The sequence below is a fragment of the Convolutriloba macropyga genome, chromosome 10 (assembly GCF_964194025.1).
Source record: "Convolutriloba macropyga chromosome 10, txConMacr16.3, whole genome shotgun sequence".
NCBI classification, from domain to species: Eukaryota; Metazoa; Xenacoelomorpha; order Acoela; family Convolutidae; genus Convolutriloba; species Convolutriloba macropyga.
The window spans coordinates 38,956,848-38,972,627 of NC_134477.1; the positions used below are offsets into that span (position 1 = coordinate 38,956,848).

The window sequence follows — 15,780 nt, forward strand, 5'->3', positions numbered from 1 at the left end:
AATTGATGTTATGAGAAAAACGAAAAAACATCTTAAAGTTAGTTACCCTAAACGAAGTAACCGCTCAATCACAGTAAGTTTGAGAAAACTATGCAACTGCTTGCTTTTTTAGACGCATAGGAAGTTCCATGTATTAACCCAATAAACTCTGTTTGTCTATCTTCCTCACAAATGCGCCTGAAAACGATCCATAGGGGTCAATGGTGTCCTTTCGGAGCGCATGTGACAGTTGAAAATAAATAAATTATGTAAATGCCCTTTGTATTATGCGTAATGAGTAAAAAAAATTATTAATATTATTAGTGATGACGTGTAAAAATTGAGTGGTGTTTGTTTTGAAGTTATATAGTATTCTTAGATTCCACGGACCAATTTAACTTGTAAGAGCAAGACCAGTATATACAAGACTTTTTATATAGTACGATTGATGGAGGACAAATGACATCAATATCTGCTAATGGCTTGTCCTGGTAATGACGCCGACTTAAAAACGCCAAACTTAAATTTTTGATAAATAAAATTCAGCTTTGTTTACTGATTGTAATGTTTCAAAGCCTTTTCTGCAGTTTGTATCCATTAATTATTCCACAAAGTGGACTTCTTTTTTAGGCGCGTTAGCAGCCGATGACTCATCTGGTCTAGTTGAAAACTGGTATTCGCAAGTGTTTCTAATGCCAACCCAAAGAACCACAAACAATGATGTCTACATGTGCGCCATGTTCAGGCAAGTCAAAAATACAAATGTACGCGTTCTTCTGAAACTCTTTTTCTGTGGTAATTTTGTTCAAATTTCAAAGTTGATGAGTGACCAAGAACATCTAAAAAAGTTTAGCTCTATTTTGTGCAGACTTTCAGGTCGATGAGTTAATCGCTTCTTCCCCATAGATCTTAAACAACGAACTTTTTAATTAGAAAATTATTTCATCACTTCAGCAGATTCAAAATATCATAATATTGCAAAGGGTGCATTTGATCGGGTAAATTTTTTCGAAAATTTTAGTGATATTCACGAAGATGTTTTACGATTAGAGTTATAAGTGCGTGAGTGTATTTGTGTGTGGGTGTAATTGGACAACAGTGACAGTAAACAAAAAAGTTCAGATTTGCTTCAATCTTAGAATCATCCGTCATATTTGTCCTCGATGTCTGTTTTTGAGCAAGCGCAGACAAGAGTGACGCGAGTTTGTAGTTATTATCCGCGCTCCCATCAAAATTGTCATCAGCGCTAATGTTGTTGACAATTACGGCATCTAGTTTCCACGATCGTTAACGACCACCAACTAGACCAAAAAATCGTAAAGTTAAGTTAGTTTGTCCATATTATAATAACAACTCTCCAAAATGGGTCTTAAGTAATTCTTTAACAAACTGGAGCAATAATGTCTTAGGCTTATCAAAGAGTTTTTTGTGAAGAACAGAATTTTCAAAATATTAAACTCTGGTTAAGCTATTTGTGAGTACCGGTGACCAAATTTACGCCTTTGACACTGTTATTCACAGTTAACTTATCGTTTTTGATCACAGAGAACAGTTACGTAAGGTGTACATATGTGATGAAGTATTGTCGCCGTTGCCTACGATTGCTTCATGAAGTCTCCAAATTCAATAATGGTTTATTCACAATGACATGATTCAGGCCACTGTATTGGGGGCCACCTTTTCTCGCCAGTGAGAAAGATGGCGACATTTTATTTGGGTCGTTTTCACTTCACCTGTGCTTCTAAGTGCTGCCGGTCAAAAAACTCAAGCAACTTGTTTTTCCATAGAGAATTTTTAGCAGTTGTTGTAGCGATTTCGAATTCAATTCTGAAAACTTTCTTTCTTATTCCAGATATTCTGCCTCTAAATACTGCCTCATTAAGAGGATGTACAAAATTCCCAATCCTTACCGGCAATTTTAATAATTTATGATTGAATCGTTTAGTGAAGCTCATTCTTAATCAAGAAACTACGTTTTTGTTTTTTCGAATAGAAAACAAACGAATCTATCCTAATAACTGATTTTTACTGTAATCAACAACCATGATTGTTTTTAAAGGCACAATGTTTTGAACAATATTACATGGAAAAGAATTTTCTTCCATCAAATAAAGAATTTAGCAAACTTAGCAGCTGGATTATGCTACAGGTTTGTATTGTACAAAATTTCACTCAACATTGAATTTTTGCTTTTTATGAAATGTATTTTAGTCAGTAATGTAAAGTACGTTTCATTTGCGTGATAGCTTCAAATAAATTGTGCATCTAAAAGAAAATCAATATTGTTGACAACAAAAAAAGTAAGTCTTTAGATAGATTCTTTTAGTTTCCCTTCAAAAAACAAGAAAAGTATTTTCCTCAAAAAATGATAATCAATGAACCACTCAATCATGAATTATTAAAATTACCTCTATGAATTGAGAACTTCGTATATCCTTTTGAAAAGAATGTGCTTAAGGGAAGAATATCTCTGACAAGAATCAAAATTTTGTCAACTGGAGTTAGCGGCATTAAATCCTCTGTAAAAAATTTCAATGTCTCCTAATTGCCAGATTTTGTTGGCCGGCATATTTTAGAAGCACATTTGGGATTGAAGTTACACATCTGGAATGACCCCTTCTCCCTGGAGAGAAACTTGGCCCACAATACAGCTGCCTAAATGTTTTCGTTGTAAGTAAGCATTTTTTTTTACTTTTGAGGCTATTGTGGGCAAAGCGATACTACTTCGCCATATATTTTTTCTCTACGTAACTGTTCTCAGTGATCGATGAAAGATACGGTGAAGGAATAGTCATTGTCTCCATGCTATTGCCTAGATCTTTTAATAGCTGTTAACACTAAAAATTTGACAGTAAGATTGAGGAAAATCGTCATTTGATTGCAAACATTTTGTGTTGTTTTTAAACAAAGAGCTTTTGAGGCTCTTAGTGGTAATATATACCTTCAAGACAAGAATTTTTACAATGGATAGTTGCAAAGAAAAGTAATTGTCATAATTTATTGTCATATTCAATCAATAAAAGAGAATTGCAGAGAGTTTTATAAAAACAATGGGGAGGAATTGAGAAAAATAATTTGAAAGTTTTATACAAAAAAATATTAATGGCGTCTAGTCTAAAATGTATTTGTGGTGCCTGAAATTTTTTTTATTGCTATCTGATACTTCGAACCATGAACGACTAACCATATACTACTGCGGAAAATTTCAAAAAACAGATTAATATTGAAAAAAAATGTTCACTTTTTAAGGAAAGAAACAGCTTGCCAGTTATATTTACAATTGCTCAAAGAAACAATATCAGGCTTTGATCAACATGATATTCGTTTATAGATGAAACGTAATTAAAAACTCAGTGTTTCAGTTTTTAGCTCAGTTTTTGATATATCAGTAAAATGCATGTATAAACTCTTTATATCAAATTTAATGAAAAAGTATCGGCATTTAGTGCATGAGAATCAACTACTTGGTTGCTAGAATTTGCTTCTGCATTAACTCTATGCATTGTCAGATAAAATCTGAACAAAAGTAAATTATTTTGTAGAGGCCAGGCCAATGGGTGCTTTCATATTATCTGTTCAAGAGCTGAATACTGAAAAACTCAACTTATGGCAAACCCAACGTCATTCTTGCTGCTAGATTTTGACGCGCATAGACCCTCAAGAGCGCTTATGGGTTTTATTTCTGATGATTGAGCCATAACCGATGTAACCGAATGAAAAAGAATATAAACCGTGAAATGCTTTGCTTTAAGCTTGAGTCTTTTAGAATAAATTTGAAGCCTAAAATAGAAAAAAAAACAGAAACATTCAGCTAAACAATTAAAAAATATAATTTGGGGCAAACTTTTGTCTCAAAATTTCACAAATTATCACAATAGTAATTAAAAAATTTTGTACGGAAACAAGGAAAGTGTTTTTTCGTGGCTGAAGTTTCATTTAATGAGGCAAAAAAGCCACCTAATGAGCCAAAAATCATATAAAATTTTCTCAAATAAAATTAAGACGTGGAAACAAATCAATTTTTCACAGTTTTTTTTCCCATAATACGTCATATCAAATCATCAAGCTATTTAGAATAAAACTGTTGGTCATAAAAAATTAATTAGAACAAATGAATTAAGATGAACGTAAAGTAAGCTGAAGTAAAATTAAGCTGACTTAAAAGCAAGACAAAAGTTATGTTATAGTTATGTATTCTATCAGAGGTTAGGTAATAATACCTTGTTAACGGTTATAGACAAAACTGCGCATTGCTCATCGTTTTATAATGTATAAGGCATTCCTAAGAATCAAAACAGCAAAATACGTCAAATTTTAGAAATATAATGATTACGTGCCGCAGCGGACTGCTCTCTAAGGCCCTGACTCTCATCCGCTGTGGAATCCAATCCAGAAACCGCAATGCGCGGAAGGTGCGCCCACCGGCCCAAAGGCAATTTAAAATACCAGTATAACAAAGTATTTCGGCTTACGTGACTTCCTTTTTAAAATTCGCCTTGCTTGCCTATTGGCTTGCTTGACTGCTAATCGTTTCATACAAATCTGTCAATAACTATATCGTTGCAAGAGATAAATAGAACATTCCCAGGGTAGACCACCATACACTTATCTTAATATTTGTGATAATGGATTTAAAAGCCTTCATTTGGTTGTGTTTGTCATTTTTGCTGAATCTTAGAAACCATATCCAAGTTCATAAATGGTGTCTTAGATACCGTATCAATGTCCATAAAGATTTTTTAAATACTGTATCTAAGATCATACAACATTAACAACATCTAAGATCATACAACATTAACAACAACTAAGATCATACAACAGTAAAATGCATGTAAAATGCATGTCATACAACATTAACAACATCTAAGATCATACAACATTAACAACAACTAAGATCATACAACAGTAAAATGCATGTATAAACTCTTTATATCAAATTTAATGAAAAAAAAATCGGCATTTAGTGCATGAGAATCAACTACTTGGTTGCTAGAATTTGATTCTGCATTAACTCAATGCATTGTCAGATAAAATCTGAACAAAAGTAAATTATTTTGTAGAGGCCAGGCCAATGGGTGCTTTCATATTATCTGTTCAAGAGCTGAATACTGAAAAACTCAACTTATGGCAAATCCAACGTCATTCTTGCTGCTAGATTTTGACGCACATAGACCCTCAAGAGCGCTTATGGGTTTTTTTTCTGATGATTGAGCCATAACCGATGTAACCGACTGAAAAAGAATATAAAATGTGAAATGCTTTGCTTTAAGCTTGAGTCTTTTAGAATAAATTTGAAGCCTAAAACAGAAAAAAAAAACAGAAACATTCAGCTAAACACTTAAAAAATATAATTTGGGGCAAACTTTTGTCTCAAAATTTCACAAATTATCACAATAGTAATTAAAATTTTTTGTACCAAAACAAGGAAAGTGTGTTTTCGTGGCTGAGTGAAGTTTCATTTAATGAGGCAAAAAAGCCACTTAATGAGCCAAAAATCATATAAAATTTTCTCAAATAAAATTAAGACGTGGAAACAAATCAATTTTTCACAGTTTTTTTCCATAATACGTCATATCACATCATCAAGCTATTCAGAATAAAACTGTTGGTCATAAAAAATTAATTAGAACAAATGAATTAAGATGAACGCAAAGTAAGCTGAAGTAAAATTAAGCTCACTTAAAAGCAAGCCAAAAGTTATGTTATAGTTATGTATTCTATCAGAGGTTATGTAATAATACCTTGTTAACGGTTATAGCCAAAACTGCGCATTGCTCATCGTTTTATAATGTATAAGGCATTCCTAAGAATCAAAACAGCAAAATACGTCAAATTTTAGAAATGTAATGATTACGTGCCGCAGCGGACTGCTCTCTATGGCCCTGACTCTCATCCGCTGTGGAATCCAATCCAGAAACCGCAATGCGCGGAACGTGCGCCCACCGGCCCAAAGGCAATTTAAAATACCAGTATAACAAAGTTTTTCGGCTTACGTGACTTCATTTTTAAAATTCGGCTTGCTTGCCTATTGGCTTGCTTGACTGCTAATCGTTTCATACAAATCTGTCAATAACTATATCGTTGCAAGAGAAGAATAGAACATTCCCAGGGTAGACCACCATACACTTATCTTAATATTTGTGATAATGGATTTAAAAGCCTTCATTTGGTTGTGTTTGTCATTTTTGCTGAATCTTAGAAACCATATCCAAGTTCATATATGGTGTCTTAGATACCGTATCAATGTCCATAAAGATTTTTTAGATACTGTATCTAAGATCATACAACATGACATTCGTGATGATGGAATGAAAAGACTTCGTTAGATTGCTGTGTTTAACATTTTTTGCCGAATCTTAGAAACCACATCCAAGATCATATATGGCGTCTTAGGTTTCATATTTAAGATCATAATGGCTTCCTGGATACTTTATCCTAGATCATTAAATGTTCCATCGGTGGGAAAACCATCAAAAACGTGCTGCTCTGCCTAAACTACCATTTTCATGTAAAATCTTGATAGCCATACCAAAGATCATATATGGCTACTTAGAAACCATAGCAAGATCATGCAAGAAATTTTGATTAGACTTGGATGGAACCATATATGGTCTTTGATATGTTATCTAAGAAGGGTCAACGCGGGTCACAGCGAACAATGTCAAATTAGTTCCTTAATTTTTTCAGTGATTATTTCTGCTACTTGGGACTAAACGGCAACTTTTTCTACAAAGTGTTACAAGGGAGGAGAAGACCGAAAGAGACTGATATGGATGAGTTCACAACCCAACTTCGTGAAGTGTACACTCGTGTGAACTGGTTCGCCCTGGATGGCATTGGAGGGTGCTGCAAGTATCAGGGTCGATTTCTACTTTTATCACTAGCCTTATTAATTTTTCATTGTAATAAAGTGAGATTTGATAGTTCAACCCCCAGTGATATCAGAATTTAACCATATAAAGTTACACAATTTATTAACAAATTTTTCTTATCAGCTATTTTCCTGGTGTAGGAGTAGGCATACCCTATCAAAGACCTAACCAAGACCCCTCACTGTGACATTTGGCAGATCGCAGTTGACTGAAAATTTTCGTACCAGATCTTAGCCCCAAACGTTTCAAAATCAATGAGCTAAAAGGTTAATTAGAGATGGTTCCAAAATTTTTTAAAAATTATAAACAATTTCATGATTGAAATGGTTGATTTTGATCATGGATTCAAGAAAAATTTCAGAAAATTAAACAAACAACAAAAGACGAACTCAATTATGTCTCACGGATGGTGAGAGAAACAAGGTTGGTTGATATCGGCTGCGTTTTGCACGAAAAGTTCCAGCCTACCGAAAAACCGTCTTTATTAGCCGCCATCAGTTACTCAACTGACTAGCATATAGGCGCTGTCCATTTACAAATCAAGTGTTTTGGTGTTTCGGTCAAGCTGCTGATCAAAACTTAAAAAAAGAGCAAAAAGGCATTGTTTCTTGTTCTATGCATAATTTTGAGGTCGAGCATGAAAAAAGATGTGAAAGAAAGAGTTTTTTGTAAGGCCAGATGAAGTTCTGTTCACGTGCGGCATTATCGATTCGATTTTACAGCTCTGATTCAATTTTTTTGGCTGAAGTGGCTTTACTCACTTATTTCAACAAATAATTGCATGCTTAGGAAAATTGATAGCCGTTTTAAGATTTATCGATTTTATTTAAGATTTTATATACAATTTAGAGGTATTTGTTGTCTATCTGACGTTCTAGAATTGTCAATCTGACGTTCTAGAAGATTGCTGTTTTATTGTTCACTCCTACATAATGTTTTCAATTTCAAAAGACAAGTTTCTGCTGCTGCAGTTAGCATCGCTCGTGTAAATTATAGGTCGTGAAAAACTTATTGTAAAAAATTTTAACAATGACAAAAAAAGTTTAAAAAATTACTTTTTTATGAAATTTTTTTCATTATTTGTTCCTATATCGTTTATATTCGATTTTTTTTCGGATATACATTGGCTACTATTTATTACAATCATCTTGCATCAGATACATACAGCTTAAATTTTTACTATAAACATAAAACTTTTTGTATGATGGGCGTTTTTTAATGCAATAAGAAAACAACTTTTTTCAATTAAAATTTTGCTATTCAAGTTTTTTTTATTCATAGAGTGGCATCTTATGTTTAAGCAGTCAATAACCAAACAAAACAGGCACTGAAAAACTTCTGAAGACTAACTGTTGGAACCTGGTCTTTGGGGATATCTGCTTGCGGAACTATTGACTTATTTTGATTCTATTGGTTTGCATTGTTCGGATCGTTTCGGTTTGTGCCCCTATTACGTTGTGTGTCCCCAGATCCAGAGCACGTGCCACTACATAGTAAATCTTTATGTAAAACAATGGCTCGTGTTTTTGGGGGAATGCAAATAAAGTGCACCCCACTAAGCTGGGGGGGGGGGCTCAAACGGAAAATTTTTTTAGTTCTTCATTTTCTCAACTTAATTTAATATTTTGTTTCCGTTTTCAGCTGCTTCAATTTCTTTCAACATCGTTTCAACCGTTTTTTTTTTGCATCAGCTGGCTTGCTTTTTTGGAGAAAGCCAGTGCTACTATTTCCAATTAGCTCACGAAATTTCTTATTCCTACACCAAATTTGTGTGATGATAATTTTTACGCTTGCGATGCTTTTTTGTTTAGATGTGTACTGCCGATCAATGTCTTCCGCGGTGAATGCAACTACTATACTTGTGTTCTTGCACTGCAAATTTTGTTAACTCCAGTACAAAAAATAATTTTCTGTGTTTCGGGTGTTCGTTTTAAAAAAAATAGATCCCGTTGATTTTGCCGTTTTTCAAATTTTTCCGATTAAACAATTAAACACTTTATCGAAGCTTAAAAAGTCATTTGTGAATACTTAGATCTAAATGGACACAATGGCCTCGAGCCAACTTCCGAGTCTTTTATGTTTGTTTCCAGAATTTGTTTTACTTTTCAGTAACATTCAGACTACTCAATGTTTCAAATGAATGGAGCTCAAAATTTGTTGAGCATTGTTTGGTTAAAATATTAATTGCTGTCGATGTCAGACAATCAAAAGAATTTGGATTATTGGTGATGTTTTGCTCGAAAAGATTATCTAATAGGTTATCAGAGGTCATTAAAACTAATTCTTACTGCAAACAATACTGAGATTTGTTTTATTTACTTTAGAAATTGAGTTCAATCTTTATGTTCATTTTCGCCGAAACTGTTTTTCAATTTAAAATTTAGTTTGAACGAAAAAACTAATTGGTTTTTTAGACACTATCTTCCTTATGTTTCAGTCACTCATTGTGTTTTGAAAGGTTTTTATGAGTGATCTGATTTATAAATAACTCAATGAAACAAAAAGATGAAAAAGTACTTTTGGCAGCTTTATACTGTAATCTTTCAAAACAAATTCTTTCCCTTTCTTTTGTGACTTGCAATTACTAATTTTGTACAAGGAAAAAACTAAATTGGTCACAATTCGCAGTAATTTTCAGCATTGCGAAATTTTCTGAAAAATTGAACCCTTATTTCTTCCTTGCAAAAGAAAATTTATTAAAAGAGAATCAAAATCTCTGGGACCTGTTCTCAATCTATATGTTTACTTAAAAACATTTGAGTTTTTTCCGTTATTTTTGAAGATGAAATTGAATTGTTGACGATTTAAATTAAATTATTGTCTTAGAAAACTATTTTACCAACAAACTTTTAATGCACTGCTTGATGCTGTCAAATCATTATACGTATTCGGATTAGTGAGCACTAACTGGTTGCTGTTTCAATTTTGTTGTAACATCAGTTTAATGAAAACTAAACGAGCAATCGATGGAAATTTGTTTTAAAAATATTAGAAATAATTTGTTTTATATCTTTGAAATGACGGCTTAGTGAGAGAGCTACATTAGATACTTTTGTAATCAGGAAACGACTGATGAAGGTAATTAAACAAGTTGTTAAAATGTCACTGTACCATAGAGAATGTTAATAACCTGAAATTTTTGCTCTGTTTTCCGTAAATGTTTCCTTTTATCTGTTAATTATTGATATGACGAAAAAAATTTGGACGTTGGTTTTCTTTTTACTTAAAATCGAGAAAAATTGAGGTGTATATTTATCTGGACTTACAATTTACCAGAGTTTACAATAAGTCTGAGAGAGTAAAGCTTTCGGAAACTTGAGAGAAATATATGTCTGGCTGAGTAAAAAGTCAGAAAAATTAATAATTTCTGAAAATTCGAGTCCCGTTTTTACAAAAAAAAATAAGCAAGTGACAATGTTTCATTTCAAATGCTATCAAAATTGTTGTAAAGATAATACGGATAGATTTTTCTGGAAAGCTTATCCATCGGCCAATAATTACTTAATAAAAAAAACCAGGAGAGCATAATTTTTTAAACCCTGAAAGAATTTGATGTTCCGATAATTTCAAACTAGCCGTTAAAAAATATGTTCCTACTAAATGCCTCATTTATTTTTACAGAACCTGCAAAAAGTTCTTGAGGAAAAATTGCAGGAAAACAGTTTTTGATGTTTTTTGGTGCAAAATCTCGGAGCAGTATTGAACTTCAACATTGTTGATAGTTGGTTCAGATTAGCATATAATTTTCTAAAAAGATCTCCGAACTAACACTTTTAGCCATCTGTAAAATGCTTGTTGTTTTGTTGTAAAGCTGTCTTACAAAAACAATTGTTCAATACTCTGAACAAAATAAAATGAGTTCTTAATAGAAATGGACGTTATTCATACGTATAAATGAAATGCAAAATAATTTCAAAAATCATTGGATTCAGAAAAAAAATTGAAATTACACTTGTCAGTTAAATCCTCGTGACAAAAACATACGTTTGAATTTTGCGTCAAGCAATCGCTCAGAAAACAATTTGGTGAGGGAGGAACTGTATGCTCAGCTGTTTGTTTTTGCTTTATGGTTCAGTCAATTTTGGCCAATTGATACATTCTTCGTAGAGAGTTGTGAGGAGTTTCAATAGAAAGCAAGCCCATACTAGGTAAAACCTACAGTTAGAAAGAATTTTTTTATTTTAGCTTTCGTTTTCAGGCAGTTATTGATGCTTAAAAAATTGTGGAAGCCCAAATATTATCCGTTTTTTTTTTCATGTTTCCACAAATTTTTGCTCAATTTTTTGTCAATGTGCTAAAATTTGTTAAATTTGATAATAATAAAGTTATTGGTTTTGCCTAAAAAGCAGAGTTTCGTAGCTGAATTGTTCAATACGACCATTTTAGCTCAACAAATGCCGAATATCTAAAAATTCGGCCTTTCTTTAATCAAAATTTTATCAGCAACAAATGAGTCTTTTTTCCTTCTCCTTGGTTCAAATTTGTTCGAAGTAGAAAGCTATATCACTTTGACACATTTTAAAATGAACTCAATAAACGGCTAGGTTTCACTACTGCTTCCTAAGAGTCATCTGACAAAAATTACGCCAGTAATTTTGCTAACTTAAATTATCATTATCCAAAAGGCATAACTTATTTTTGTTATAAAGAGAGTTTTGTTGCTAAATTTTTTTTTGGGATAAAAATTAGAGCTTTACTTCTAAATATTGATTTTTTGACTTAGACTTCCTTGAAAAATTATTTAGCTATTTTTTTTGTTTTTCAGGTGCTAATTACCGATCAGAACAGTTTCCTCCCAAGGCTTAAATTTTTACAGCCCACCCATAAATGCGTGCGGCCAAAAACTCACGCAATACGATTTCAGAAAAAAAGGGTGACTTTTTTAAATTGCTTCATCAAAGTGTTTTTGTAAATTTTGAATGATGTCTTGTGTTTTGCCGCAATTGTTTTTTTTCTTGTGGTCTCATAAATCAGTATCACTGATAACAGTTTTTGTTTTAGAAAAAGTTTATTTTAAATTTCAAAATTTGCCCATTTACTATTATTTCTGTCATTTTGCTGCCTAGTCTTAGTAAACAGAGGTTTCATCTGCTTCTTAAAGGTTGAAAGCGGTCAAATTTATCATTTGATAATTTTATGGCTTCGATACCGCAAGTTTTCATGAATCTTGCTTTGACTTTTGGACATTTGCAATTTTTAGGATTTTGCCATTAAGGATTGTCACCTTAAAAATTGTTCCATTGGCTTTGAAAAAACGATCATCTGAAAAATTCTCAGTGAATAGAGTTACGGTTTCAACGGCTTAGAAAAGGTTCTCATGCAAAATACAATTTGAATTTTGATTTTCCATGTAATTGTCGTTCTTCTTGCAGTCGTTTCACAGAGTCTGGACAACGACAAATGTCAGGGATTTCGTCTGGAGAGATAAATGACGTCTTTATTCAGTTCAATTGATAACCAATGGTATTAATGACTCTGAAATAAATTTGTCTGAAAAAATTGATCTACTTTTTGAACTGTGCTCATTCTCATTCTTCTTATTGACCACCTGTTCCTCATTCTTCTTAAAGATAATTCCAATCAAATTCAATGTGAAATATTCTGACATTTGCTTTGTTTTTTGTTGCAGCTGATGGTTTTATAGCTTTTACATTAAGGGGTATCAGAAACAAGATAATGCCTTGTTGCTCCTTGTCGTCCTTTCCGCGCACTTGCTGCAAAACAAAGGCGCAAAGATATTCAATTGTGAACCAATTGCATTCTCATTGTCTTTTGCCATGATAGTTTGCTCCAGAATTGGATTCAACGTAGAAGTGTTAGGAGAGTTTCAGCTGTCTCTGTATTCACTTTTATTTTGCAATTTTCAGACATAGTGTCCACTAAGGAAAGGTACAGCTTTTTTCGCCAAAAATTCAAATTACGCTATCATTTTTTGAATGTTAAATATTTGTGGTGATTACAGTTTCTTGAAATGATATGGTTTACAAAAACCTTTGAAAAGTTGAGCTTGGCTATTTTAATATATTTCTCTTGATTCAAAACTTACTTTCAGTGAAAAAAACTGTATTATTTTTCCTAGAGGGAAACAATTGTAAGTTTTATTGATTCGATTTATCAATTATCAGTTTGTTGCTCTGATACTTTGAGTTCTCATAAAAATTATTATATTAGTTATTGGCCAAACTTTGAGTTTCTTTTTATGTGCCCTTGTCAATGTAACACACTGGTTACGGTTTCCCTTGGATTTGAAAGAAAATATATTTAAACTTATGGACGATGTCCAGAGAATATCTCAAGATCTTAACGGTTTCGATACCGCTTTTTCCCAAATTGAAAAAAAATCAATTTTTGGAAATAATTGTCGCTTTTTGTAGTTGTAGGAAATTGTCTGGATACTGACATGTTTCGAGGATTTAATATAAAAGCATAATAAGGCTTGTTTGATATTTTTATTGATAGCTAGTTTTCCTCAGAATCCTTTGCTCTCGCAACTACAAACCTGTATTTAGACTTTGCCCTTCTTGTGTTTTTTGTCGATTTGTTACCTATCTGTTGATTTTGTTTTAGTTTTCTCTCCTAATTTCGTCAATTTCATGTCTCATCAATTCTCTTCGGTGGCAATAATTATTTCTTTTTCTCACTAATTACCAGTGCCTATGGCTCCGACAGGTCTACATATGCATCTATGTAGTATTTTTAGCTGACAGCTTGTGGTTGTCACATGTTTGCCCCTTTCTTATTTGCTTCTATCCTTGTCACTGAGTCTCAATACGGCAACACGGACCAGTTACATCTGCTTTGAGTGAAGTACCAGTTTCCTTGCTTATTTCAAGTTTTATCTGGTGCCATCTTGAATTTGCTAGTGTTTTTTAAATAGATATCGAGTTTGACCGTAAAAAATGTTTTGTTGTTTTGTTTTGTAGTCCTGCTTATGGTATCATCCATCCAATTTTTTGCTAATATTGCGTTAAATATTATGAGTCAAGCGGTGAAATATTTTTATCACCATTTCAGCCCAATCACTAAAACACCTTTTTGCTTCTTTAGTTTGAAAATTTACTCCTACATTTTGAGATTTGTTCAAACTTTTATTCCGTTAATCCGTTAATCCGTTTTTTTTCTAAGGTAATCCGTTAATCCGTTAATCCGTTTTTTAATCCGTTAATCCGTTTTTTTTCTAAGGTTTCGCCCTAATGGAATTTTTAACATCACTTCATAACTCCCCGGGATTTGGTTCAAATACTAGCGCTTCATTCAGGCAGAGGAAGCATCCACGTACACAATGGTTCTTTGTATTTCGATCCGGCTCAAGGTGCCGACATTTGTCATTTGGTGAAAAATATTGGATTTAGTAATATTGCGAGTAAAATATTGGGAAAAAAGTTTTTTTTCAAGGTAAGCAATTTTTAACTGTTAGAGCTATAAAGAGTGTGGCTGCCAAGTAGAAATGAACCAATGAACGTCTATCATCTGTAGTCGCAATGGTTCAAAAAGTACGGCAGCGAGAGAGGACTTGCCCCAGATGAATACTTACTGCTATCATTGGATTTCGACAGCAAAGATAACAAGATGGTGAACTACATTGTGGTATGTTACAATATCAGTGCTATGGTGTCCCTCTTGGCGTATCTGGACTTGACCTAGAATATTTTGATGATTTATCTAATTACTAACGTAAGATCGCAGATCTACGTCAAAAGGCTACCGAGGTTGAAATTCATTAATTGCGAATAGTGCTATCTAAAGAAGCATTTGTTATATAGCATTAGAGAAGGCTGAAAGTGTTTTAGCGTCATTATTTTAGAAGTCAGACTGCGATCAAAGCATTCTAACCTTATTTGATGTTTTAGGCGAAGTACAATAAACAACTTTGTACAAACGAGATCCAAAAAATAGGCTTTGGCCAGGGAGGAATGAAAGTGCACGGTGGAAGACTGACAGCTAACTTCACAATCCCACCCAGTCACAGACGACCCGCCTACGCATTCTCTTACCACAATCTGGTGGAAAAACTGACATTTGATTGGTTCAAATTGAATATTCTTTGCAAGTGTAGACCAAAAATTTGTGAAGATTATCCGGTACCGATTAATCAGTAATTGTAATAAACATAATTGATAAATGAGATCCTTGATAGATATCATCAGTTATGCAGAATTAAATATTTTAAGGCAGACTATACTTGGTCTCTTTTTACAGCCTTAAAATTTAAAGAGTTAGGGCTACTTATTTCTGCGCGCGAAGTAGACTTACCTAGATCTCTCAGACTAACGGACTCCATAAAACAATGAAGATATACTTCAATTATAACGGTGTATGAGATATTTATCACCGGAGTCAAGGTGTAGGGTATACACATAGTAAACCTATCTACTCTATTAGTCTGACTGACGTCAGGCATGCAAGCGCTATATAAAAAAGAATAGAGTCTTCCCAGTCTCTGATTGGTTGGATATTTACGTTCAGTATTTCATCTGCTACAGTACGACGACCCGACGCGCACAGTTACGCTAATATATGTTTATGAAAAGTGCCAAAAATGAAACTAATGCGGTCTTTATTTTCAGAAGGACAATTCTTTTTCATTAGAGGAACTTACGTAAGGAGATTGAGAAAAAGTATGTCTCGTCAGGTAATTGAAGTGTTGAGGTGTAGAAGACAGTTCTCATGCGTAGAATCAACTAATGTGTAAAAAACACTGCCAGTCATTGCAGAAGACAAGGTAGCTCAATTATATGTGTAAGCGCTCTTGGCTCATCGTTGTAAGAAATGGATTACTTTGAAGCACACCCCCGTGTTGCTCATCATAATTGTTTCTTAACAATCATACAAAGTCATATATGAATCTTACCTACCATACAAAGTCATATATGTCTTATATGAATTCTTGACATTCATACCAAGATCATAAGAAAAATTAACTTATCCT

General features: G+C 33.2%; 1 protein-coding gene across 1 annotated transcript in view; it reads left to right on the forward strand.

Annotated features, from left to right (window-relative positions):
- The window catches only part of LOC142348516 (uncharacterized), a 65,068-nt gene extending 50,038 nt beyond the window's left edge, over positions 1–15,030 (forward strand). The window contains exons 2-5 of the mRNA XM_075399889.1: positions 610–724; positions 6,667–6,836; positions 14,326–14,438; positions 14,702–15,030. Of these exons, the coding sequence (XP_075256004.1) occupies positions 672–724; positions 6,667–6,836; positions 14,326–14,438; positions 14,702–14,950 (585 nt within the window). The 5' untranslated portion in view covers positions 610–671 and the 3' untranslated portion in view covers positions 14,951–15,030. The remainder of the gene's footprint in view (positions 1–609; positions 725–6,666; positions 6,837–14,325; positions 14,439–14,701) is intronic.
- Positions 15,031–15,780: the final 750 nt, after the last annotated feature.